The sequence below is a fragment of the Dunckerocampus dactyliophorus genome, chromosome 3, assembly GCF_027744805.1.
Source record: "Dunckerocampus dactyliophorus isolate RoL2022-P2 chromosome 3, RoL_Ddac_1.1, whole genome shotgun sequence".
Lineage (NCBI taxonomy): Eukaryota > Metazoa > Chordata > Actinopteri > Syngnathiformes > Syngnathidae > Dunckerocampus > Dunckerocampus dactyliophorus.
This window is the reverse complement of record NC_072821.1, coordinates 18202769-18229871: the sequence shown is the minus strand read 5'-3', so window position 1 is coordinate 18229871 and position 27103 is coordinate 18202769. Positions and strand designations below refer to the sequence as shown.

The 27103-nt window shown below is 38.0% G+C and overlaps 1 protein-coding gene across 11 annotated transcripts in view; it reads right to left on the bottom strand.

Moving 5' to 3' along the window:
• The window catches only part of LOC129178071 (protocadherin-9), a 237926-nt gene that overhangs the window by 147645 nt on the left and 63178 nt on the right, over nt 1-27103 (bottom strand). For 6 of the 11 annotated variants that reach the window (XM_054769814.1, XM_054769812.1, XM_054769813.1 and 3 more), the window contains exon 3: nt 10627-10728. The exons of the other annotated variants lie outside the window; for them this stretch is intronic. In XM_054769814.1, coding sequence (XP_054625789.1) covers nt 10627-10728 — 102 coding nt within the window. The remainder of the gene's footprint in view (nt 1-10626; nt 10729-27103) is intronic. 11 annotated transcript variants of the gene reach the window in all.

Sequence of the window (27103 nt, the reverse complement as noted above, 5' to 3'; positions counted from 1 at the left end):
ATTATAGCCCATGTGCATGTCTTCCTCCAAACAATTGCAATAATTCATTAACTTTAATTCGATTTGTTCCATCGCTGCTGATAAAATGTGTACTTGGGGTTGGAAGCCATTATTCAAATGATTTATTCAAATTGTTGACATCTTAAGCCTCCTGCCATGAGGAAATATTTAATACTAATGCTATATATTCTTGATCATTATTCCAGATGGACTGTTGGCGTACGATGTGGTTAAACAGAAACGATCACAAATCATCAGTCAGTAACTGAGCCTTTCTTCTCCCCCCCCTACCTTTTAATTTCTTCCATACTTCCGTGCCCATGGTGACTTTTTATAACTAGCCAGCAACGGTGTTTGTTGGTTAGATTATTTGAAAATTGTCAAAAGTTCCAGGTGTCAACATAAAAAGTTTTTTTAATCCTGCTCATTTCAAGTCATTAAAACCATTTGCCTGGAAAGTATGTTTGCTCTTGATGATAAACGGTGTTTGAAGAGCTATTTGTAAATTGCCCCTGACCTTGCCCCTGAACAACAAAAATTTCGAGCAACCTGAAGAGGCGTCAGCATTGGGATCGATGCCATCGTGATTTATAACTCCTTCCGTCGGTTACAAAGTCAGGTGTTTGTGTCACTTTATGATCTTGTTTTATATTTAGATCCCAACTCATCCGCAATTTCACTTCAGAAATGCTTTGGAAAATGTAGCTTGTGTTGACACCGCGGCAGTACTTGATCAAACAAAAGAGCCCATTGAACAGCTATTTGATTTAAAAGGGACAAGTCCAAATAGCACTACAACTTAAAAAGTATATATTTTTAGGAAGGTCAAGTACCAAGCATTTCCAGCATGGCCGCTCTTTCCTTACTTCACAAAACTTTGAGACATCCCTGAAACTGTACTGAACTGAACGATGCTAGAACATGGCAAAGCAAATGAAGTGAAACTTACTGCTTACACATCACAAGGTAAAAGTGTGACTTACTATTTGCAGAAAAAGGAGCATGTTTGAGGCGTAAGCAAACTTCAGTTAAAGCTGCGATATGTTTTAATTTCACCTCAAAGTAACTACATTGCATTGGCTTATAATTAGGAGACACGTTTCTGGTACTGCAAAAGCAATACCCACAATTTTCACATCCACAATCTATACCGTTCGGCATATGGTCATGTGCATTTACATTTGGAGTCTGGTACTGTACTCTGGTCCACACCAAAAATCTTTGTTCTTTCTAGTTTGTGTTCACATTTGTATTTTTTTAGCGGATCAAATAATGCCTTCAGTTAAGCATATGCATAAAACATGCCTTGATTGGGCAGCTTACATGACACAACACACCCCCAAAACAGAATGCTGTCTTCCGGGCCATTGGTAGGACTTTTGTTTCTATGGTAGATTTTTTTTTTTAATACCAGCTGACATTTTTCCAGCTGAGATGTAACAAAGAAGATATGAAGGAATAAAGACGTCAAAAAATTCTCGGAGATGTGTACAAGGAGACAGCTTATCTGACAACTTCACTGAACATTAATGAACAACACAACCCCTTAGCCAGGCATGTTTGACTACAGTTTTTATGCTTCTGGGCGTACATGTAACTTGATTTTCACTCCATTTTTTTGTCCACTGGCAGGCAGACCAACATGCATCTCTGAGGTGGTCTTGGTCCCCCTGTGTTGGTCCTGGACTGCATTCACATTTGACCAAACTCAGAGAGCAAACGGACTCTAGTCTAACCACACCAAAAAAGACAAGCTTGAAAGCACCCACACGTCTAGCATTCATGTACCGCTTATGTTCATCTATTCATCCATTCCTTTTCTATACAACTAGTCTTCATTAGGGTCACAAGTGAGCTGGAGCCTATCCCAGCTGACTTGGGCGAGAGGTGGGGTACACTCTGGATAGTCAGGGCACATATAGACAAACAACCGTTCACACTGACATTCACGTCACGCTATTATATATTATATATGCTATTCCGAGTCTCCAATTAGCATAATATGCATGTTTTCGGGAAGCGGGAGGAAGCCAGAGCACCCATCCAAAACCCATGCACACACCGAGAGACACAACACAGCACAACATTTGCTACTGTTTTGTTTTTGCAAGAAAGCCTAATGGTCATGATGCAAAAGGGCAATAAGAAGTGAAAAAGCAAAACAACATATTAACACAAAGTCACTCTCTTTCACAACTTATTTTATACTTCAGACACCTTTGCTGTTTCCTTTTTTTCATATGTGTACCACTTGGTAAGTGAGGGAGAGAAGGGAATTAGGGATTTAAACAGTAGGTATCAACAGCAACGCAGCAGTTTTCCATAAACACCTTATATTCAAACCAAACAATGTGTATTTTCTGGATTGCCTGACACACTTTTTTCCCCATCTTGTATTCAAAGAAGCATATCACTATCCAGAAACCTGGCACTGTCACTAATTTTTCTCCTTGTCAGAGACAAAGGGGTTTTAAGTCTGGAGGAGCTCCTGCAGCGAGCTCTGCCACTTGCAGGCAATATTTCACCCCATCCGTCTAGCAAGGATAATAGAGTGTCCTTGCCTTTCAACGCCTGGAGGAGTGACCAGTTATCACGAGCCACCAGTCCCGTTGTTAATAAAACAAGGGATGGGAGGATCAAGCTAAGGATAAAAAGAAAGATGGTGTAAGGGGGTGGAGGACAAATGGGCACATGTTATTTTGACGTACGTCTCAGACTAGTGAAGTTAATATGATCAGTTGTTAGTTACCTAATCGGCATCTTAGCTTTGAAGATAAATTCAGACCTGTCACTTTTTCTGTTTGGGTCAGGGGCAAGAAACGTGAGGAGAGGTGTGAAGAATTATAGTGGAAAGGTGGGCCATGCGGTATTAGGCTGATCTAGCTAATGGCCACACTGACCTTCAGAGAAAGTCGAACATTAAGAAGAGTAAGTAGTGTGTCATACAAAGCCCTTGCAGCTTAATCCAGGTCTTGGCCATTATTTTTGTATTTTAGATGGGTGTCCACTTTTTACTACTCTCTGCTAGGTAGTGTGAACATTTTTGAAAACTTTCACTTTATTTTATACTCTTTGAAATCTTACAAGCCCCTGAGTGAAGAATGAATAACTAAGGCCCAAAAGTTCAGACATTTATTGGTGTGTAGTATTTTCAGTAGTGTCGTCAACGTTTTTACAAGTGTTTGTCATGTACAGCAAATGATACACTTTTGGACAACTGCGGTACGTCTATCTCCATAACAAAGTTCACAAGTCAAATTCAGAATGAAGGAATAGTGAAGGAGTAAAATTGTATTGGCATTCATACTTATTGGAATGGAGACAAGAATGTATACTGAGAAACAGAATCACTCAATCAATAGAATTTAGTGACATGAAAGCCGATGTTTTGATGCATTTTTGCGGCCGGAGTGCACACTTGCCTCACTCAGTACCATAGTCCGCTGCCAAGCAGACCAAGACCCATCTCTCAGGTGGTCTCCTGTACCCTGTTTGTGTACTATTGTGTATAATTAGTTTGAGGATCATTGCTTTACACCCATGTGTAAAACAAATAGCTGTTGGCAATGTGAAACCGCAACGTTTGAGGCAGCAAATGCAATATCGGCACAAATGCTGCTGCTGTCAAAACAAAAATCCTTTACATGATTCATAAAAGGGAAATAATATTGTGAAGGGAAGGATATTGTTTTGCATAGTACAATTTAGAGTTTTGCACAGGAAGATATTTTAGGATTAAAGCATGAAAAAAAAGTTTTATGAAGAACCTACAGTACTAACAGCACTGGCGCTATCTTTTTTTTTCTAATGCACATATGACATTACTGTCTCCTATTTGTACAGTTATTTTGATGACTTGGTTATTTGTCCAGTGAGGGGTACTGTGAAATATCAACAATAGGATATTTTAAAGAACAACAAAAACAAGATGCTGTAATTATATTTGTTTGCTCATAATGAGCCAACAAAACATAAATGTGAGGTTATCAGAGGAGTGAACATTTCAATCTAATCAGGGCAATTATGAGCATAATATTCATGTCAATCATGGTTGGTTTCTTCTTGGAATTACTAATTAGTTAGCTGTACTTATAACACCGCCAGACCTTGGGCCACATTTTTAAGCAGCAGTGGGCGGCAGTGGCTCAGAAGGTAGAGCAAGTCGCCCAGAAACTGGTGGGTTGGCGTTTTGAATGCCGCTTTCTCCGACCCAGTCGTCCACCCACTTTGCCTCCAGTGCAGCCCACACTGGCATATAAATGTGAATTAATGTTTGGTGGTCGGAGAAGCCATAGGCACTAATTGGCAGTCACATTTACGTCAGTCTAGGTCTTACCACCAGTGCGTGACTATGGCGTAAATTAAATAATGGGTTCTCAGTGTAAACCACTCAAAGCATTTTTTAAAAATGCAACAGTCAGAAAAAGCTCAATTCTAACATTGTCTTGGAATGTATTCTAGGAAGTGGTCAAAAAAGTGGTGGCGATGTTTATCCTAACGAAACAGGACTGGACAACAACAAAAAAATTAAATGAACATGCATGAGACAAGTTGACTTCAGTTCTTTATCATACTTATCTGCCCTGTCAGGAATGCAATTTGTTGTGTAAATTATATCTATATCACATGATATTCAGCCCCACCATCCCTTTTAATTTTCAGAAGTTTAAAGGCTTAATGAGCAAAGAGTTTCTAGGGAAATAGCTGAGAACAGCTCAACAGTTGGCCCCAAAGGTTTTCCAACCATTGAATGAATCTTTTCTGCCAGCTGTATCTTTTCACATTGGCTCTTGCCACTCTCTCGACCCCTCCGTCATACAACAACTCCCTAATGCACTCCCAATGACAAAGGAAAAGCAACTTATCGACCACCAGTACAATAAAACTGTCGGCTAACTTAATAGGGCAGCTGTGTAGGGGCACTGTGACCAACTTGCTATGAGGCGATAATGAGAGTCATCATTCCCTCTTGGGTAGGAAGAAAGGTGGTAAGGCAGTCTGTATGTGTGCGTACACACGAGTGTGTTTTCTTTGAGGATCCTCATTCCAGTGAGGCCTAATAACCAAACAGCACAGTGCTTTAACAGAGCCAGAGAGATCTCAGACTGGATACTTGGGTAAGGTGTCTGACAAGAATTGACTTTGCAAGCTTTGTGTAAAATGCTTCACTAATCATATTATGTCCCTTTATTTGATTAGAAAATTTGTCTTAAGTGAAATGACAACGATCAAGGTAATAGTTGACTGTGTTAGGTTCATGAGGAGTAAAGTGCAGTCGCCCCTTGCCACTTCAAGGTTTACATTTCACTGCTTCGCTTTATCATGTTTTTTAAAAAATACAGTAGATGCCCCTACAACGTAAATAATCCGTTCCGAGAAAGTTTACGCTATAGGGTTTTTACGTTATACGAAGCGTAAAATACATGTAAATAGCCTAATCCGTTCCAAGATCTTCCCAAACTCACCCCTTTGGCCCTTCAAAATATTCAAAGTCCACCAAATATGGTGGGAAAATGTAAGAAAACGTTAGCATAAACATAGTAGAGTAACATTCCAATATAAAATAAGGTAATAAATAAGATTACTGTAAATGAATAAAACTGAACAACAAAAACAAGCAACTAGTTTAAGGGCGACTACGATGAGGAAGGGAGGTTGAAGGGAGAAGCCTGTCTTTCACACAAACTCACGTACGCACTGTATAAGTCAGCCAATGAGATGAGAGCGTAGGTGGTGCCCCGATAATCAACCAATGAGATGAGAGCGTAGGCGGTGCCCCGATAATCAGCCAATGAGAGCGTGAAGCGTCACAAGGCGTCACCAAGTGTACTCTGTTCGTCATGGAAAATGTTTCCCTCTCTCTGTCACGTGACCTATTCAAATCGAATTTCTGAACTTGCACCAACGTGACGCTTTACGTTATGTGGAATTTCTTACGTAATACGATGCAAAAACTTTACATAAATTATTTACGTTCAGTGGAATTTACGTAAAAGGAGGTTAACGTTATGCAAGGTACTACTGTATATGAATTAATAAATCATGCTATTTCATGGTTGAATACGGCCTATTTGTTAAAATAATGATATTTAGCAAAATGCATGTAGTGCATTTTGCCAAATTAAAGGTTTTCAAGCATAGAAATGTCTAAATGAACTGAAATACAAATATAAGGCATTCAGAAGATGCATTCAAAGACGTGATGCTATGTAGTATTCTGCACTGGTCACTAGGTGTCAGTAATGTTCGTTGAGGCACACAAAGGTCAGACTTGATCGCCGGAACAACAGGCTTTTATTGCAGGTTTGAATCATCTCACAACAGCCACGATAATAACATAACAATAATAATAATCATAATAATAACACAGGCTACTGTTAAATCCCGATAAAACTGAACTCTGAATTCCCGTCACTTCCTGTCCACACGTCCAGAAGACATTCACTACAACACACATGAGCAAAAGTCTTATTTATGTCTTAAAATTCTTTTTTTTTTTTTAAATAGATCTAACCTAACCTAACCTAACATGCATGTTTTTGGAATGTGGGAGGAAGCCAGCGTACCAGAGAAAACCCATGCATGCATAAGGAGATATTTAGAAGGTTGTGAACAGGTTTTCTGTGCTCTAACTATGAGAATATTTGTTTTATAAAGAAAATATCCTACTTTGGGGAAATTTACTTATCATGGTCGGGTCTGGAGGCAATTAACCTCAATAAACGAGGATTACTGTATTGCACAAATTAAAATGTATTTTATTAATACTGAAATTGTAGTTTTTAGGACATATTTATTGCATCGACTATGTAGAGATGCTTCCATTCTTTTTTTAATATTTTTTTATTTCAGGTCAGCATACCAAATTGGGTAACATGTTTGCAACTTTGTAGACAATAAAGACAATCCTAGCAGAGACCGTCTTGAGATATTCAGAGATGCTGCATCTGCTGTTGTTTAATAAGCATTTTGATGTGTTTCACAAGACCAAAGACCAGGAAAACGCACTACGTAGCAAAAACAAAACAAGTTCAGTTTCTGCTTGAAAAAACTTTGGGAAAAAAATGTGATCGAAAGAAGCACTTCAGGTCAGTTGTACATGTGTTGCATTTGAGAAACATAAGCGCATTATACAGCATGCGTAGACAGCTGTTTTGATAAACAAAGCATCAATCTGTTGTATCAATCAGATGTGTGTTTGACAGACAACTACAAAACAGGGCTGTCTCGGCAATCTGTTAAAGCAGCAATTTCTCAATTTACCAGTGTGGATGAGGCTGCTAATGGAACATCACAGAAGAAGTTTGCTTTTGCTGTGTTCCCAGTATGCTGGAAGTTGCTTTTAATAATAAAGCATGGCCTCGGGAGTGTTTTGTTATTGTGTGGGCAGGGCCGGAAGGCTTAAATCAAAAAAGGCATCTTCTGCTCACAACCACAGAGGGATAAAATATCAGAGCAGACCGGGAATATTGTTGGCGAATTCTGTAGATGTGCAGTTGTTTGACCTCTTGTGCTCAGCGGAGTCACTATGGTCTAATCAGTGCAGCACAAGGCTGTACCTGAGGGCTTGTATCCAGCCTATTGGGGGTTTGGGAAGGTGAGACTTCCATTCTCTATGTTTACAGTATATGTGTACTGCTGTCTTGTGAGCAATCCCCACATGTTGATAGTCAATCCGCAAAAGCACAGGTGATAAATATTTAATGTGTGTACAACTAATGAGGATATTACTGCGGCATGAAAAACAAATCAACACCTTTAACCACAAAGTCTTCACATAATGTTACATGTAGCAATTAATCCCATTCTTTCATTATTTTATTTTATTGTTTTACCTGTCCTGTCCAGCTGCTTGGGCAGGTAGTATCGAGGGTCTAAACGATATACAGTTTTGTTCTGCAAAGGAAATAAATACTTCTCATTGCGTAATTTGTGTTTAACTTTGGTTTGGTTTGGTTTAATTTTATTTGAACATGCATGAAGGTCACAATGGAATACATCTCATGAATCATTTCACAGTTCCACATGTCCAAAAGGAGTAGGAAGAAGCAAGGCTTATTTAATCCTACCCCTCATCCATTTCATATCTTGTGCAGTACAAATGCAGTACATTTATTCACTTCATGTATTCCATGTATTATTTTTCTATGTAATAATAACTGAAATAATAAATAAATAATAAACAATAAAAAAAAACAATCATGACAGAACAATCTGTCTTCTGCCTTATTTTTAGCAAACATCAACTGATTGTATTGTTTTTTAAATTTGCGTGAGTGAGTTTCTTACTCAATCTGTTCCATAATTGAATTCCGCACACTGAAATGCTGTGGGATTTCAGCGTTGTTCTCGCATGTAAGTGTTTTAAGTTTCATTTTCCTCTAAGATCATATTTCTCCTCTTTTGTAGTGAAATACTGTATGATGTTTTTGGGTAACAAGTTATTGTTAACTTTATGCATTATTCTACCTGTTTGAAAATGTATTAAATCAGCAAATTTTAGTATCTATGATTTTAAAAATAAAAGATTTGTATGTTCTTTATACGCGGTGTTATGAATTATCTTCACTGATCTTTTTTGCAGTACATCGAGTGAGTGATGATTGCTTTTATAGTTCTTGCCCCTTATCTACACACAATAAGTTAGATATGGCAATACCACAGAACACTAAAAGTGTGGAGTATTTCTCGCCACCTTTTGTTGTATATTTTTGATATGAGATTTCCAACTATTTTTTTCATCTATTATAATCCTCTGAAATGTATTTTCTTTCACTCTTTCAATATCCACTTTGTTTATTTTTATTTGATCGTACGCATCCTTTCTGCTATTTCCAAATAGCATTATCTTAGTTTGACTTAAGTTCAAGGATACTGTAATCTGTTTTTGTCAAACCATGACTTTAATATAACCATTTCATCCTTGACTTTTTTAATGAGTTCTTGTGTGTGTACAAATGCCATTGATATACAAATGTAAAAGTTTTGGTCCCAATATTGACCCCTGGGGTACTCCACACATAATATTTAAACTCCCAGATGTGTATTCTCCTAGCTTTACAAATTGCTTCCTGTTTGCTAGATAACTTTTAACCCAATTCTAAACTAATCCTCTGATTCCGTACCTTTCTAATTTTGTTGTTAAAATATTGTGATTAATTGTATCGAAGGCTTTTTTAAGATCCATAAATACTGCTACTGCACACCTTCTGTGGTCTATAGCATTAGTAATTTCGTCCATGATTTCAATCAGTGCCATAAAAGTTGAATTGTTAGCTCTGTATCCGTACTGACTATCTGCTAGTAATTCGTTGTTATTATTAAATTTGTCAAACCTGTTATTAAATAGCTTCTCAAAAATTTTAGAAAATTGGGGTAATAAGGAAACTGATCAGTAATTTGTAAATTGGTGTTTATCTCCATTTTTTTACTTTATCTGATGTTTTATTATGCTTTGTATTTTGGAACGGGGGGGATAGATAGATAGACTATTATTATTGATTGTTATTTTAATTATTGTTATTAAAGTGCACATTCATTCATGTTTTGGGGTAATACGTGAGCTGGAGCCTATCCCAGCATACTTTGGGTGAGTTGCAGGGTCCCCAATACATTGGCCGCCAGTTAGTTACATAGCACATACAGACAACCATTCACACTCACTTACATTCACTAATTATATGATTAGAAATTAAAGTTTTTTAAACTAAAAAACAAACAAATATCCAACAAGTTTTTCATTGAAGCAAGCTGGGCTAGTTTACTGTAATACAAAAAAGTGATTGATCCCTACTTCAGAAGAAAAATGCTTCCAACAGGCTATTATTGCAACATTTATGTTGGCATGTTGTACTGTATATAGGATGAATCAAAAGCGGTGAGAAAACTGGTTTATATACACCCTGCAGGAATTATTATGATGCCGCTTGTCTGTGCTTCTCTTTTATACTTGTGGACCTTTTATACTGTATGCATGTTACGTGTGGGTGTACGTGTGGAGTGCAGTGGTGTCACAATCGGTCATTATTGCCCTGGTTGTGGGCAATCATCCTTGGCCAGGTGTATATACAGTCGATTTGAATCAACAAAATAAAAGAGGATCACACATGCACACAAGTAAACTAACTTGACGTTGCAGTTTATAATGGAGGGAGAATATGATAAGAGGCCTTGCTCACAAGAAACCTTCCTCTTGTTTATACGCTGTAGTTGATAATGGCAAGTAAGAGAAACTGACATCATTAAGCATCACCAGTGTGTATGTGCAACAACAGAGCAATCTCCTCCAACCCCCAAATGACTATCTGTTTGACTGTTTTTTCCACGCATGGAGGTAATGAGACAAATGCTTATTACTCAAGTAAAAATAGGAATATTTGCATCACATGAGGCAATTAACCTAATGAAGTTGTAACTGGAATAAATCACAATTTCCTGGAATGGGAAAGAAGGAAGAACATTTTTGACTCCCAAACTAGACTAAGCATGGTTGAATGGGGAAAAAATGGGAATTCCTTTTAACTTTACATGGCAGAAGCAAAATTCCCATGCATGTGGGTTTACGCATATACAATTTAATGAGATGATGTGATTCATGATACAGTAAATGGGACCATTTGTACTCACTAAGGGCGTGCAAGGGGTCCAGTATTCAGAGTTCAGCTCAGCTCGGGGACGAAGGTCCAGATATTCAGGGTTCAGTTCAGTTCGGGCACGAGTTAATGTTCCCTTTAAGGAAGATTAGGGGAAAAAATTGTTAGCAAGTTGTATTTAGCTTCGGTGTCTTTGTCATTTCTAGTACAAGAGTAATGTTGTATAAAGGTCCAAAGATATCTAATGTTTCACCAGGGTGCAGTATGAAGTCAACTCAGAACGAAAGCAAAATACTTAAAAGTGTCAGTCATTTTTTTTTAAGTAGTATTCATTTATTTGAAACCTATTGTACAGGTCTAAAAGGAGCAGGTGTATTTTATTGCTTGTACTGAATCAGGATACACCATTAGACTATATGTTAACTATACTAACTTGTCACTGAAGAGCCATTGAAGACATCATTTCACCATTGTATTATGAGGATTTATAGCAAAATTAAGAGCAAACACTATCCTAAACAATTATACCATTCATTTTTTTCCATTTCTGAGGCCCTGTGGCCTAGATTATATGCCTGTGGAATGGACTGAATCTTTTGGGCCCCACGAGGTCTATGATGTATACTGTAATTATCTGCTGATTCTCAAAATGGCTGTGTGTAATGAGGCTATTCTGCATGAAACCCCAGGCATAAATCACTGTCTTTAGCTGACTTCCAGATGACCAACAGCAACACAGACCTGAAGCACAAAGACAGACTTGGAGCAGTTATCTGGGTAAAAGCATTCAACTTCGATATCTTATCAACAAAGGACATATTGTTTACTAAACGTATTTACATGCACAATTTTCTGCCTCTCTAAAAATAGTCAAAACACATGCACATATTTTCAGTTATCTACATGAATAGTTTGGCTACAAAGGCATTATCTGTGAGCTGCTTTATTGCCTTGCAACAAAAGGTGAGGACTGTTTATTGATGCTGTAGGCTAAACTGTATTAAATGCCAGAATGCCAGTATGTCTGTCAGACTGTCTGCTGTCACTGGAATTCAGAGCTGCTTCTATAATGGGCTTGCAAACGCAATCACAAACATTTGCCACTCACAAAGACACATTAAGTAAATCCTTTCCTAATGGATGTACAGTGAGCCTTGTCTTGGGAAACGTCATCCTTATTGCCACCAAAAGGGAGCCTACATTATGCAGATACCTTGATGCTACTTATAATCATGATTTCACTATTTATACTCCAAAAGAAAAGATAAACAATCTATAGGCAATTGGTTAACGGTGCTGTCTGGCACGGTTGGGTATTGCAATGTGGGTGCTGGCATTTGAACATACTACTGTATACCGCGCCCTGTAACTGTACAAAAATGCAAGCCACAACCGATGTAACACGCACACACAGAAAAAGGTGACGTGAGCTTATCTTAGACAGCGTCTATGTGTATATAAAACAGCTCCATTGGTAATAGTGTGTATGTGACATGGACCAGCAGTCCTGATTCTGAATATAGGAAGACATAGAATCTGAAATCTGATTGGACAAAAACAAATCCAATATACACATACACTACTGGAAACAATGCAGCCAAGAAATATGATGCGAAATGAAGAAAATACTTAGTTGGGAATATCCATCCACCCATTTTCTATGCAGCTTGTCCTTACTAGAGTCGCTGGGGTATGCTGGAGCCCATCCCAGCTGACTTCAGGCGGGGTACTGGCTGTTGGAAATAAATTTGCATATTTCAATGGAATAAAATATTACAATTTAAGTTTTAAATGTTGGTCAGTGCTTCTGGTAAAGATTAGGTCAGCAGAGAAGACCTTACTGGGAGTTCAGTAATAGTGAGTTATTGTTAGCAATAGTTTGTGACAGCCAGAAGTGTACAGTATACTCGAGTCAAAGTGTTGATGACTTTGGACTGGATTTGACAATATCGTCAGACTTGCAACTCAATTTGGACTTTGACACCACTCGGGACCTGACTTAATAACTTAGTACAGTAAAATGTGCCCCCATTCAAAGTATTCAACTCGCAAATCTCATAGAAAATCTTCCCATTAAATTAGATCTCCTCATACCCAAATTAAGCCTTCATCCTTTTTGGATTAAAATCAGATATTAATCAGGATATCGAACAAATATGAAGTGTATATCCGCCAATGTGACTGCAAGCGGACAGATACCCTGTCGATTTGAGCCTGATGTCATCAAAATAGACCCCAGTATGACATGTACCCACCCTCATATACCTGAGGTGACTGGAAAAACTACAATAAAAGCATTTACTGTTACATATTCGATGTAAACCTCTTACCTTAATGTTGCATTGGCCATTAAATACCAATTCATTTGACAACATAATAATAAATAATTCTGTTCTGTTGGTCACACAGTCAATCAGACGGCACATATAAATAAGCAACTATTAAACTACTCACATTAACACCTGCAGTCACTGAGTGGGAATTGATCTCACATTGGCTGCTGAGTACCACTACACTACCAGTAACTCAAGCATATCATAGGAAAAAACGATTGCTGGTAGTGCTCAGTAGTCCAAAGGTTACCTCCATTTATTTGTACATAAAATGAACTTTGTTAATAAAGAACGCTGACATGTGACCGAAAAAATTGGTGTTGAAATGTGTACACTAAGTAATTAACAAAACATCTTCTCACATTTGCAATGTTGTGGAAAATAGTCTTCATGGAGAAGACAGAAAGATAAAAAAAAATACCATCATAATGCTGAAACGCCCAATGGACCTGTGAAGCCGTTGTGCTGAACTTGCGGGTGAGGAGATGAGTTTCATTAGGGGGCTAAAACACACTTTAATTAGCTTTACCATTAGCCAAGTCCTGCCAAACCATCCAGTCACAGCAGACCTTTAGTTCTGTTTAATTACCTTGGAGATACCACTGTATGCACTTGTCCTTGATATAACAAGACAAGATTCTTTATTTAACAAGGGTATTTTTTTTTTTTTACTTTTGTGTGTCTGTGTGGAACAAAGGCAGGAATTAGTGATGTGCAATACCCAGGATTTCATTTCTGATCCGATACTGAGTAAAATTAAGGCTGGTATTGGCAATACCGATCCGATATTGCTCCCTTGCAAATCCACCGAATGCGTCTGGTAAATTTTCAGAAGTAGTGTATTTCATATCATAGCATAAGGAATACACAACATTTAATTAAATTATCAATTAAATAACGCATTAATGAATGAATGACTAAATTATTTATAATAATTATTTATAATAAGCTTATTGTATTTATTTATGTTAGATCCTGAAGCATACTGAGGTAGCGGGGTGATTTAAAACAGCTAAGCTAATATACAGCGAGAAAAAAAGACAAAAGACAAAATCATATAAAATATGTGAAAATGGTATATTAAACAATAAAAGAGAAAATTTGTAAAAATAATGAAACCATTCAAATAAATGATAAATTATTTGGAAATGCATTAAGAATAAAAACTTTATTGCCAAGTCACACATGGCGCTGTTTATGATCGGTCAAAACTTCAACTGACAAATGTTTCAGACGGACATTACCGCAAATGTCTGAAGTATCGAAAGAATCAATATTTTGGTTTGAGAATCGATTTGAGAGCATGAAGAGCTGGTATCGATTTTCTGTCCCCTGGGGGGAGGCATGACAGAAAATAATTGACATTTAGACATGTTGATGTCAGGCATTGATAAGCAGTGATGGGAGTGACAATCTTAAAAATAACAGTAATGAATTACGATTTCAAACATTACAACTAGCCTGATTCTCTTGTTTAACCTTATTCTGACCTTAACATGTAAACAGCAGTGCTCAGTTCCAACATCTCCACACTACACTTCCTCATTCTCCACCAATCACACGCGAGGTGCATTTACGGACATTGGAACTCCGAACATCAAAACAAAACACAAGCAGGTCGTTTCTTTGTGCACTAATATGGTAACCTGTCAATGTCACCGGCCAGATGGAGGTTTTTCCAAAAGTAACACAATAAATACTTTCCCTGCTAATTAATTACATTTGTGAAAGAGTAATTCTGTTGCTAATACAATTGCTTTTAACAAAAGTCATTTGCCCAATACGGTTAATAAGTAAATAACATAAAACCAGTCTGACCTAAACTGTCTAAAACTAGCAACATTTGAGACCTCTGGTAATATGCTAGCTCAGCTAGCCTACTTTAGTTCAGCCCTTCTTTGCTTAGACCATAGATGCAAACAAATTTTGAATAAAAACTCCACAGTTAGGGACAATAATTATATCAGAGCAGTGGCTGTGAACAACGTGGGACCAGCAAATTTCTTATTTGTGTGATATTTGATGTTTGCCAGACATGAGTTAACATAGTGGAAAATAAATATTTGCAACCGCATACATTGCAACCACATACAGTATATCACGTCAAATCAGACATTTTCGCTATTAAATATTGTTAATGTTGTTTCATAATCTAGTGACGTTAGGAACATCAAGTTCTATCACCATAATAGGTGGATGAGCATTTGCAAAAACTCGAAGATATTAAAGTGGATCCAATCTTTACAAGATATACCGTAGTACAATCAACATTTTCCACTTGTAAAAGTCTTAATATGTGACACTTACAGCACAGTAAAACCAAACCCAGCCTCGTCAGCTGTGTCTCTGGATATCACCCAATAAGGGTTCATATATTATAGCTATAATCAGCCTGTGCTGGCATGGATGTCTCCTTCTTTGCAGCCTGATGACTTCCAGTCTGAAGCAATGGTGATGTAAATGAGCCTGGTAAGTGCTCCTTTGTGGGGAAAATACCTCAGCTATCAGTGTTGTCTGCTATGCCACATACGTGATCAATCAATCCATCCATCCATCGATAGATCTATCTACAGTATCTAGCTAAACACCAACCAAGCGCCAGGCATCTATCTTGCTTTAAATGGACAATTCAAAGGAACATTTGATGACCCAAAATACCTTCAGATGTTGTGTGCAAATCAGTGGAAATGGCTTCCTGTTAATTATGAGATAATAATTCTTTCGCTTTCAACGCTGTGCTGGGAATGGCCCTTCCTCCGTTGGCTACATTGTACTCAAATGTTCTCTTGTGCTGGTACTAAGCTGATTTCCACGCTCTCCGTTCTGTACAAGTATTGACAGTCCGTTAAAACTGATAACAGTGGGGGGTGGGGGGGGTACTTCATGGCCCAGATGGAAAGAATTCCTGCAATAAGCAGGAATTGCTGCAAAATATGATCTAATTACGAAGGCATATTTGAGGAGTAAAGAAAATATATACCGTAATTTCCGGTATATAAGACACACCGGTGTTTACGCCTCACCCACTAAATTTAGAGAGAAAAACAGATTTGTACATATATAAGCCGCACCGGACTATAAGCCGCACATGTCCGTGTCATAAAAAGACATATTCTGGTGCAAAGGAGTCCGCTAGGACCAGGCAGCTCTGTATTTGACAGGAGCCAATCATGACCGATGAGAAAACGCACAACAAGCTTATCAACCCATTGGAAATCGCAGGAGGTCGTTACTCAATATAACAGTCTGACTCACGGTGCCATCTTAGATTGAAGGCTAAAATCATCACACAGCAACATAAGACTCGAAAGGTAGCCAAGAAATATACAAGACAAGTACCAATATGAGTTTAAAATGATAAACAATAACTATTTTAACTTCTCATGAGCTCACTCTCTTCTCGGGAGCTCGCGAGCTCATGAGCTGCTGACAGTCCTGAAAGTTGGGAGCCCCCAAGCTCATGAGCTCCCTCTGGTGGCCTGGCAGCCAATGAACTGCTCTGCTGGGAATAATGCATTACGGGAAGAAGTTAAAATAGTTGCTGTTTTTTTTTAATTTTAAACTCGTACTGGTACTTATCTTGTATATTCCTGAGCTACTTTTTGAGTGGTAAGTTGCTGTGTGATGATTTTAGCCTTTGATCTAAGATGACACCATGAGTCAGACTGTTATATTCAGTAATAACATCCGATTTCCGATGGGTTGACAAGTTTGTTGTGAGTTTCCTCGTGATTGCTCCTGCCAAAGAAAGAGCTACCGTTTCCTCACTGACTCGCAAGTGGCACAGTATTTAAATGAGTATTAGTAGTTCTGAAATAAAGGAGAGGTCACGAGATTAGCACATGGTCTTAAATTAGCCACACCGCTGTATAAGCCGCAGGGTTCAAAGTTTAAGAAAAAAGTAGCAGCTTTTACGGCACAATGCTTTGCTGAGAATGAACAAAAGTAGAAGGATTCATCTCAGTCCCGAGCCCTGAACTACTTTCTATTAAAACACATACAAAGACAATATTGTCCAATTAGAAGCCTGCTGTGAGAGTGTGCATGATCCAGCAGAAGTTGAAGAATATGAAGAGCATGTTTTACATTGTAGTTGATTAAAGATAATTATTAAACATGCCCTTGCTACTTCTTGTGTTTTGTGATTGATAGGAAGCAAATTACTGTTTTGATGAGATATAACCTCATAAATAATAACAGATAAACTTAATAAAACCTGATTAATTAAACAAGTAAATTAAGTCTGTTGTACTGGGATGTGCCATGTCTTTGCCGAGATAATTTTTAAGCACGGGAGAAGAGTTAAGAACAGTCTAATATATATCCTTAAAAACACTCCTGATCAAATTTTTAAGACCAGTTGAAAAATTGCAATAGTTTACGTTTTGCACTGTTCAATCTTAAGGAGGCTCTAAGTCAGTGGTCTCGGACTCGCGGGACATTTGCGGCGTCATATTTTGCAGCCCACCGCGTCATATTTTGCGGCCTGTGACTTGACATCAGAAATTAGTATATACTCGTCCCGCAAAGTCTGAGCAAGCTCAGTGTTACTTGCATTGGCAAGGAAGCACCAACACTGAACTAACAGTGACACTGTCACGTAGAGAAATAAACGGGTGAGTCATTAGACAGAACACGACCAACAATCGTGGTGCTAACAGAAAAATGACAGCGCAACATGGAAAAAGGTAAGTAAACACAAATAGGGAAACTAGTACAATAATAAACAACTGTGTTAACTATAAGCATATAACTTCAGCAAACTTTTGCAAAACAAGTACCAAAATGCATGCTGGGAGCCGGCATCACTCGCCAATTAGCGGTATGACAAAATATCTACAGTATATATCAAACAATCAATGCTGTGCTGCGTTAGGCTTTGCTAATGCAGCTCAACAATAAGACCACGCTCAAAGAGAGAAAGCTTTTTTGCCTTTGCCATCAAGAGATCATGACAGTGTGGATACCTGACAGAAAATGACACTGAATCCATATTTTTGCCAAGATTGTGGCTTTTAAAGGCTGTGGTCTTAAACTTTTGATGAGCTGCTGAATAGCCTATTTCAGTTTAATCGTTGTTGGTGGTGAAGGTGTACTAAGCACATCCGTAAGATCCAACAGTGCAAAATGTAAATTCTTGCAATATTTCAACTGGAGTGTATACAAAACGTACAAGAAAGAAGAGCAGAGGAACGATTGAGGAAGCCTTAACCCTTCAATTATTTTGCTCGGGAAATTATTGGCAGCTATTTCACAAAGCTTCTGTGTCTTTCTCGTACACCTTGATCATACTCGCTCTTTGTGTCTCTGTCATGTTACAGGTTCTTTAAAATCCCGAAGCCGCTGCTCTGCCTCGCAATAGAAGCTGCAAAATTTCTTTAAGTCATCTGCAGATTTCTCATTAAGGCTTTACCCATTTTACTACACTTTGCCATTATACCCAACCTCTAACTGCATGGGGCAGTGAAGGTGTAATTTAACGTAGCCCAGGTCCAAAGTATTTGATGCGTGTGACAATGAATAGGTTGCCTTACAGCAGTGCTTCTCAAATAGTGGGGTGGCCCCCTGGGCCTTGAACTGTCAGGGGGGCGGCGTGAGGGGCAGGGAGGAATTTCAGTATTAGTGCAGACCTGCAAACATCTATGAATTTGTCATACTCAGCATGCAATTTGACTCTTGAATATGCTTGTATGTGCCACTGCTCTTTGTTTTTTTGCATTTCGTTGGTTTCTGTTTCGAGTTCAATCTGTACAGTACAGATAAATAAATCCCCCAGCCGCAAGGTGGGACAAAGTGCAAATGTAACGTGAATGGAAAATGACTTGATCCCATGCCAGTGTTTGTACATTAATAGTAACACTAGTCGAAGTGTAGGGCATTGCCAGTTAATCCAGCTGGGAGAGGGAACAGCTGCTATAGTGTATGAACAGCTCAGCTTTTAAAGCTAATGGGCTTTAACCCTTTACCTGACTGATAAGTCAACTTTTGTCCGCCACCTGTGTTCACCACTGCCAGCACTGTTTTATCCATTTGTCAAAGATCAAGGAAAGCATCTTCAATATAATATTAGGACAAAGCCCTGAGACAGGCAAATTGGAAAATAATGTTCTGCAAATGCATGTGTTGTGTCCACAGCTGAAGCTTGAGAGCTGCAGCAGAAGCCTACAGAGTGTACTTATCAGTAGCCAGATGTGGCCTTGTTTGTATCACGTCCTTAACAGTCCTTTGAGCTTAACAGCAAAAGGCATTTATCCAGCATGGGAATAGTGTCGTATATTATATTTTTTGGACTGGACATATTTTACGAGGCTAAATTAAACATCTCAGCCATCCCTACCTGACTAGGAGTCACTTCAAATCTTTCTCGCGATAATGCCAATAAAATCATAAAACTGAGGTTTTGCCACCGCAAGTTATTTTTATAGTTTACACCAGTCATCATAGGTGGATATGAGGCAGTGCCCGCATCAACTCACATTTCATTTCTACAATGTGGCTCAAGTACCAATGGCACTGATTTTTGTGAATGTTTAAAGAGCATAGCAGCTGACAGTGTTAAGAAATGCGTATCAAAATGTTTCGGGAATCTGGGACACGTGTTCAGCATATTTTACTCTCCTTCATGTCTCCCGCTTGAAAAAAAAAGTTGTCCAGAAGTCATTAAGGCAATTCCCATCCACACATCAACACATCCAGGCAGGGTTAAGTTTATTTCTGATTCATCATTTAGATGCCTTTAAATGTAGATGTGTTTTATATTAATGTGTATATAATTAATACATAATCCAATGTTTTTAATTCAACCTTAATAACTATTAGTGACTATTTCATCTTATTGTGCTTTGTATAGGTGGTATTGCACATTATCTAAATGTTAGTCATTATTAGCTATTTTCTAATAAGATGTGAACAAAATAATGTGATTATGTGAGATGACAAAGTCATGTATAAAATACAGGTGTTACATTATTACAACTGCACGTGGGGGACAAACATCACAAATTATTTTGGAATACAGGCTTCTATTTTTAAGTCATTCATATCCAAACCTGCTTGTTTAAATTGTTATCAAAAACATTTGAGTCATCATACATAGTTGTTTCTTGGTTAGGTTTAAACTTGTGCTGCATTGTCTGATTATACAGTAAATCATCTAATCTCTCTAAACCTTCTGTGTTGCCCAGTCATTTCCTCACCGGCCCTTGTATTCTACCAGCTGTGTTGCATTTGCATATAAACTACAGTGGAACCTCGGTTAGCATCTGCCCCAGTTAGCATGTTTTCCGGTTAAGGTTGAAAATGTACAATTTTGCCTTGGTTTGTGTGCATTCTTCGGTTAGCGTACGATACGGCGCGCATCTTAGCGCATAATTAATACCTTGCGTGAGTGCAACTGTGTTGTTAATGTATTTTTTATCAGAGAATGTCTTTCCTTGATAGCATCCTATTTGTGAGCTAAACAAAATGGCAACTGGAAACGGAATTACACCCGCTGATGTTAAGATGTTAACACAAAGCAAGTTGTATGAGTAATGCTCTGATATATATAGTATATGCATTTCAAATTGTTATCTGCATGTAAAACTATCAAACTATAAAAAACATGTTGTGTGTTAGCATTTTTCGTTTTTGCTAATTGGATTGAGAATGAATTGGATTGAGAAAATTACGAATGTGTGCTATTGGCTGTCCATTGTCATGTGTGGGATGAAGATGCATCCGCCGCGACATGGCAGACATCTTGTTTAGGTATGTGTTCTACAGCGATGAAGATGAGAGGGCCGCAGTCATTTTCATTACATACACAGCTGATTGCCCGCATTAATATGATGTCAGAGAAAGTAAAGCCGAGCGATTTGTGATGTCTGATTTTTTTCGAGGAGGCATTTTAGTCATGCAAATGTATTACTTTTTGGAATGCATATTGTTTTGAGAAGCCAAACTCTTTAGTTAAGTACTACTACGTTTCTCATCACCGAAATCCGACCAGAACTGGCCTCACGGCACCAAGTACGGGGTAAGTCCCTGTTGATGGACTACACTGCTGATGGGGATGTCAAAGAACTTGGTTTGGTTCGGTTTAGTTTAGTTTATTTGACCATGCTGGTTACAATGGAATACATCTCATGAATCATCATGTCGAGAAATCTGACTTATCCCTTTCATGGCTTATATTTGTATTTTAGTTCATTTAGCCATTTTTATGCTTGCATTTAGGAAAAAAAATACATACAGTACATTTCACTTAAACAGGCATATTTTTTTTTACAAATATTAGGCCATATTCAAACACAAAACAGCATGATTTATTAATTCAGATATATCTGAAAAACCGTAAGAGTGAAGCCGCAAAATTCGAACAGCCATGTGCCAAGGAAGAACTGTACTAACCATCGCCGATAAAACAGCAATGTGTCGACACAAACCAAAGAGGAATCTGTGTTGCTAAGACAGTCACATTGCTGGGTTAGTAATTTGCATGGATTCTTTCATAGCCGTGTTTATTAACTGAAAAGAGATTCAATTTGATTTAATCGTCACCTCAATGTCAAATAGTTAATACTGTAGTTTGGTTCGTTTACACAACATTTAACTAAAGAGTGTGGAAAATGATTATTTCTGAACAAAAAGGCAGAAGAACAATTGCTTTCACTGTATATTTTCTCTCCGGTTAATATGATTGGTTTAATTAACCACATGCGATTGGATGATGTAACATGTAAAATGTTGAAATTCAAAAACATGTTATTTACTTAATTAAAAACATTTTATTGCATTCATGATACATCTGTCAGCTTCATCGATGTGATATAGAGACTCTTCGCCTCATGTATTTTAATCGGCATTGAAAGAGAAAGAAAGAAGAAAAAACACTAAGATCAGCCAACGATAAATCACAAAGCGATAAGAATTAATATTAGCGCAGATTGAAATGAGTCAACAGTGGGGCCACAGCAGGTAATCCACAGTTAATAAAGGCATAAGATGTTATCTCGGCTAGCCAAGCTGTAATGCCACTAAATTAGATGAAGTCAAGTGTAGTGGGGCTAATGGTCCAGATACACTGTCTCTAGGATGCGATTAACAGCTAAATCACTCAGCCAGCGTTAAACCTGTAGGATTTTAAGGATTTTAGGTCATAAAGGAAGAAGGGAGGCGCTCTAGAACACAATGATCACTTAAACTGAAAGACGGTGGCTTCGCTATGGAAAGAGTCTGTTGTACTTCAAATGTGGCCAGAATAAATGGCTTAAATATTTTAAGTTGGCTTTGGGGAGGTTGGATAGTGTTGCTAATGGCAGCTAGTGACCATGATAACAAATGCATTATTGCATGTAACATTGCATTCTAATGCATTATGTATGTTTTATTGATTGTAGATGTTAAACAGTGTCCGCAACTTGAGAAGCTTGATGTGTTTTCAAACCCACACACGAGGAACACGCACGACTGTCGGTCAGGGAAAGTAGAGTTTGATGTAAAACTGAGGTTCACTTTATAGCGCAGTATTGATTCTGCTCCGCACTTCAGATGCACTCCTGATGCCCTAAAGGTATCAAGAAAAATAAAAAGTAAAATAAATCACAGATCCAAGTTTTTGAGGCGTTTGGGGATTAATGAAGCTCAGAAGGACTTAAAAGGGAGCTGTTAGTTTGAATGTTGGATGGGAGTTTGCCATCAACCTTTCACTTGTTCCACAGCTGCTGCTGCAATGAATTTTCAAAGCTCCAGGTTTCTTGCTCGACTTATGTTCTGTCCTAAAGTCATTTTCTTAATGGGACCTGGCCTTTATCAATGACTTCCAACCCTGAGGCACAAAATGTGCCAAACCATATAATCATATTTTAATTGCTATTCCACTCTCAATAGTTTCTAAAAGTAACATGTGCGCATGACAAAAAAATAAACTAGTCTATAAGGTGTTAAACTGTCGATGAACCTAACATGATATAAGTAGGCTACAAATGATGAAAAACATAATAATACTATGGAAAAAAAAACACAACCCAACTAATCTTTTTCTTCGATTTCTGATAAATAAAAGTGCACTTCATATAAAGAGAGGTGGGATACACCGTGCCAATCGCAGGGCACATATAGACAAACAATCATTCACGCTCACATTCATACCTGTGGACAATTTAGAGTCGTCAATTAACCTAACATGCATGTTTTTGGAATGTGGGAGGAAACCGGAGTACCCAGAGAAAACCCACGCACGCATGGGGAGAACATGCAAACTCCACACAGAGATGCCCAACGGAGACTTGAACCCAGATCGTCCCGATCTCCTGACTGTGTGGCCAACATGCTAACCACTCATAAACCGTGCAGCCCGAGCTAAGAATGTTCAGCCAAAATGCACACTCAGCCTTCTCTTTTGTTATACAAGTTCCATCCTTTTTATTGTTTCCTTTATCTTTTTGTGCTGTGACACATTTCACATTTGTTTTGCTTAAATATGGGCCAGTGCTATATCCACCAGAGGTGTGGTCCCGAGTCACCTGACTTGAACTCCAGTCAGACTCGAGTCACAATTTTGATGACTTTGAACTCAACTTGACAATATCATCAAAGACTTGCAACTCGACTTGGACTTTAACATCAATGACTTGGGACTTGACAGGGACTTTAGTCTGATTAGATGAAAATACTTGAGATTTTGAGAGTCCCCATTCAAAGTATTGAATGAATGTGACCATTGATATATACTTTCCAGCAAGACTACACATTTTCCCACACAATAAATGAGGGTGTGGTGTCCCATATGGAAAAGACATAGAACAAACTTATACAAAATGTAAACTTTCAGTCACCTTCAGTTTATGTTTCATATGCAGTAGACGCCCCTACAACATAAATAATCCATTCCGAGAAAGTTTACATTATAGGGTTTTTACGTTATACGAAGCGTAAAATACATGTAAATAGCCTAATCCGTTCCAAGATCTTCCCAAACTCACCCCTTTGGCTTTTCAAAATATTCAAAATCCTCCAAATATGGTGGGAAAATATAAGAAAACATTAGCATAAACATAGTAGAGTAACATTCCAATATAAAATAAGGTAATAAAACAAAAACAATCAACTAGTTTAAGGGCGGCTACGATGAGGAAGGGAGGTTGAAGGGAGAAGCCTGTCTCTCACACAAACTCACGTACGCGCTGTATAAGTCAGCCAATGAGATGAGAGCGTAGGCGGTGCCCCGATAATCAGCCAATGAGAGCGTGAAGCGTCAGAAGGCGTCACCAAGTGTACTCTGTTCGTCATGGAAAATGTTTCCATCTCTCTGTCGCGTGACCTATTCAAATCGGATTTCTGAACTTGCACCGACTTGACGCTTTACGTTATATGGAATTTCTTACGTAATAAGATGCAAAAACTTTACATAAATTCTTTACGCTCAGTGGAATTTACGTAAAAGGAGGTTTCCGTTATGCAAGGTACTACTGTATTGTGCATCATGTAAGGCTTATATTATTTACCCTTGAAAGTGGCCACTTTTGCGTTTTTATCATACAAGATAATCATTTATCATATATTTTTCTGATACGTACCCAAATCATACAAGTTTCATTTTGTACAAATTTAGTAAGGATCGTATACCTGGTTTCACCGTCTGATGCATTGCATAAAAGTTTCACACAAAAGAGATACAAACTTATAAAATGTATATATATCTTTGCCATATGGCGTAACTCTGTGAGCGCCAGACTGTTGTAGAGTGGTCGGAAGCTATTCACATGCACACACACACACAAAGTTAATTAGGTAAAATGAATATATCTTGAACTACTTCAGAGGTTTGTTTGTTGTTCTACTGGTTTGCACTGATTAAACCATGAATGCTATGTCAGCATTCTTTTTCTGTGACTAAGTCTTGGTAAAAAAGTGAAACAATACAAAATGCATTCGTTGTATTTGTCAACTTTATTAGATTGTTACATTGTTAAAATGAAATAAAATTAAATCATTACATTTAATTAATAATAAAGACATTTAAATACAATTTTATTTGGCACTAACCACTAAACAGTGCTTATGACTTGAAAGGACTTGAAAATGTCAAGGCTATGACTTGGGACTGACTCGACCTGTCTTGTCTTGACTTGGACTTTGTCAAGGCTATGACTTGGGACTTGACTCGCACTGTCTTGTCTTGACTTGGACTTTGTCAAGGCTATGACTTGGGACTTGACTCACACTGTCTTGTCTTGACTTGGACTTTGCAAAAACCTGACTTTCTCCCTTCTCTGAAAAACAGCAATTGATGATACGCTGCCCGACCATAAAGAAGTCACCACTTGGATTAAACTAAGCAAATAGATATGTGCTTCCCATTAGATCATTATGTTTCAGCTGGCAACAAGATATTCTACTCTAACTGATGAAGTGAGTAGCTTCTCGTTTGATAAACAACCATGTAACAAGACACATCCTCTGGTTGCGGAAAATATATTCATTTGTTTGAGAAACATTTATTAAACAATCATTGGCATGCATCAGCCATGGAAAAACATCTACTGAAATTTCTGAAACTACTAAAATCTAATTAAGAACCGTCCAATGTATTATTAAAAAGTGGAAGAACAGCGGGGAAAGTTTGTGCAGTGGTCTGAATCTCCCATCCTCAATACAAGATCTTGCGAAAAATTACTGCAACTCTGAACAGAAATAAATGACGTGACATTGCAGAAGCTTGTGTAAACGATGACCTCCTTTTAGGCCAGGCGGTGTACACGCACCCGGGCCAAGAAAGTTGCAAGTGCCAGCAATCTGATAAAGGAGGTGAGAAAAACTATTGAATACAAGAAAGAAGTCATTGCAAAGTATGCAGACGGTGTCCACTGCCTTCCTCCTCCTCTGCTTCTCGCCGTCTTCGACAACACGAGTCTTCAGTAAATGTTGCCCATTTATGTCATTTATGATTGTCATGTCGTTGTCTGTATGTAAAACTATAATTGCGCTGTATAAAAGGTATTTTTTGTTTATATCTTTGGGTTTCTGCTCTTACATGATTTCCTCTGGGAAAATTGCCTCGATTTTTGTACGTTTCGTTTTTGTCTGACCTTTTGGACCAAGTTAAGAACAAAAAACAAGGTACCACTGCACACTATAGATGCATCCATTTAAATAGGCTCATTTAAAAATGGCTCAGCATTGTGGTTGTCTTTTGCGCCTGCGTTTTGGTCGTTGTGGTTGTTTAGGTGTTTAGTAAATGGCCAGTTACACTTGCGATTAGTCACTTGAAAGTAGATGGAATTTTACTGTCAAAACTACAGCCTATTTCTTTCAGTTAGCTCACACTCAAGAGCTCCTTACAAGAGCTACGGAAGCCTGAAACTGTTATTGTGGTATAATTATAATACGATATCTTTACAATACATTTGCAATACCAAAATATAAATAAATAACAACACTGCAAACTGCTATTTAGATCACAATATGGACATATTCCCAACTTGTAAATAATTTGTATGTTTTGATGTCTTCTTTTTGTCGAAGAAATGCTAAACTTATTTTCATTGTTTCTATATCTTGCATTTTAAATGTTAAATATAAGTTTTAGTGGGAAAAAACAGCTCATTTTGTCTGTAAACGAGTCTTCCAAATATACAGAAAAGCGTATGTTGTTGCCATGGCGATCCAGAATCACGTTAGTGGTATGAAATATTAGTGGACCTGGCTCTCATGGAACGTTAGCGCTAACGTGACAGCTCCGTGCAGTGTTTGGACAAATGCTGTCACACATTTAATTACAAAGCTTATTTAAACACATTATGTTAAAATGCAGTTGTATTTTATATTGGCTTGTACATTCATTAGCTTGTCTTTTTTATCTTCTGACCTTGTCTTTGTGAGTTATTACACGTTTAATGTTGTCTGCGCATTTCCATCGCGTCTTTAACATTAAAAAATATTTGGAATGTAGTTCATGTTCTACTCTCTTACCCTATTTACGCTGAAACGTGAGCTGAAGCATACCCCAACTGACTTCAGGTATTCACATGAATGAGCAATGTTGATTCTCCAGTTAACCTAACATGCACGTATTTTGGTTTGTGGGAGGAAATGGTATTAAACACACCGGCAGCCTTATTAGGCATGCCACTTATATCAAAATGCCCATACTTTTAAGTTAAAAATGGGCATGTGTTTCAGCAATTCTCATGTATT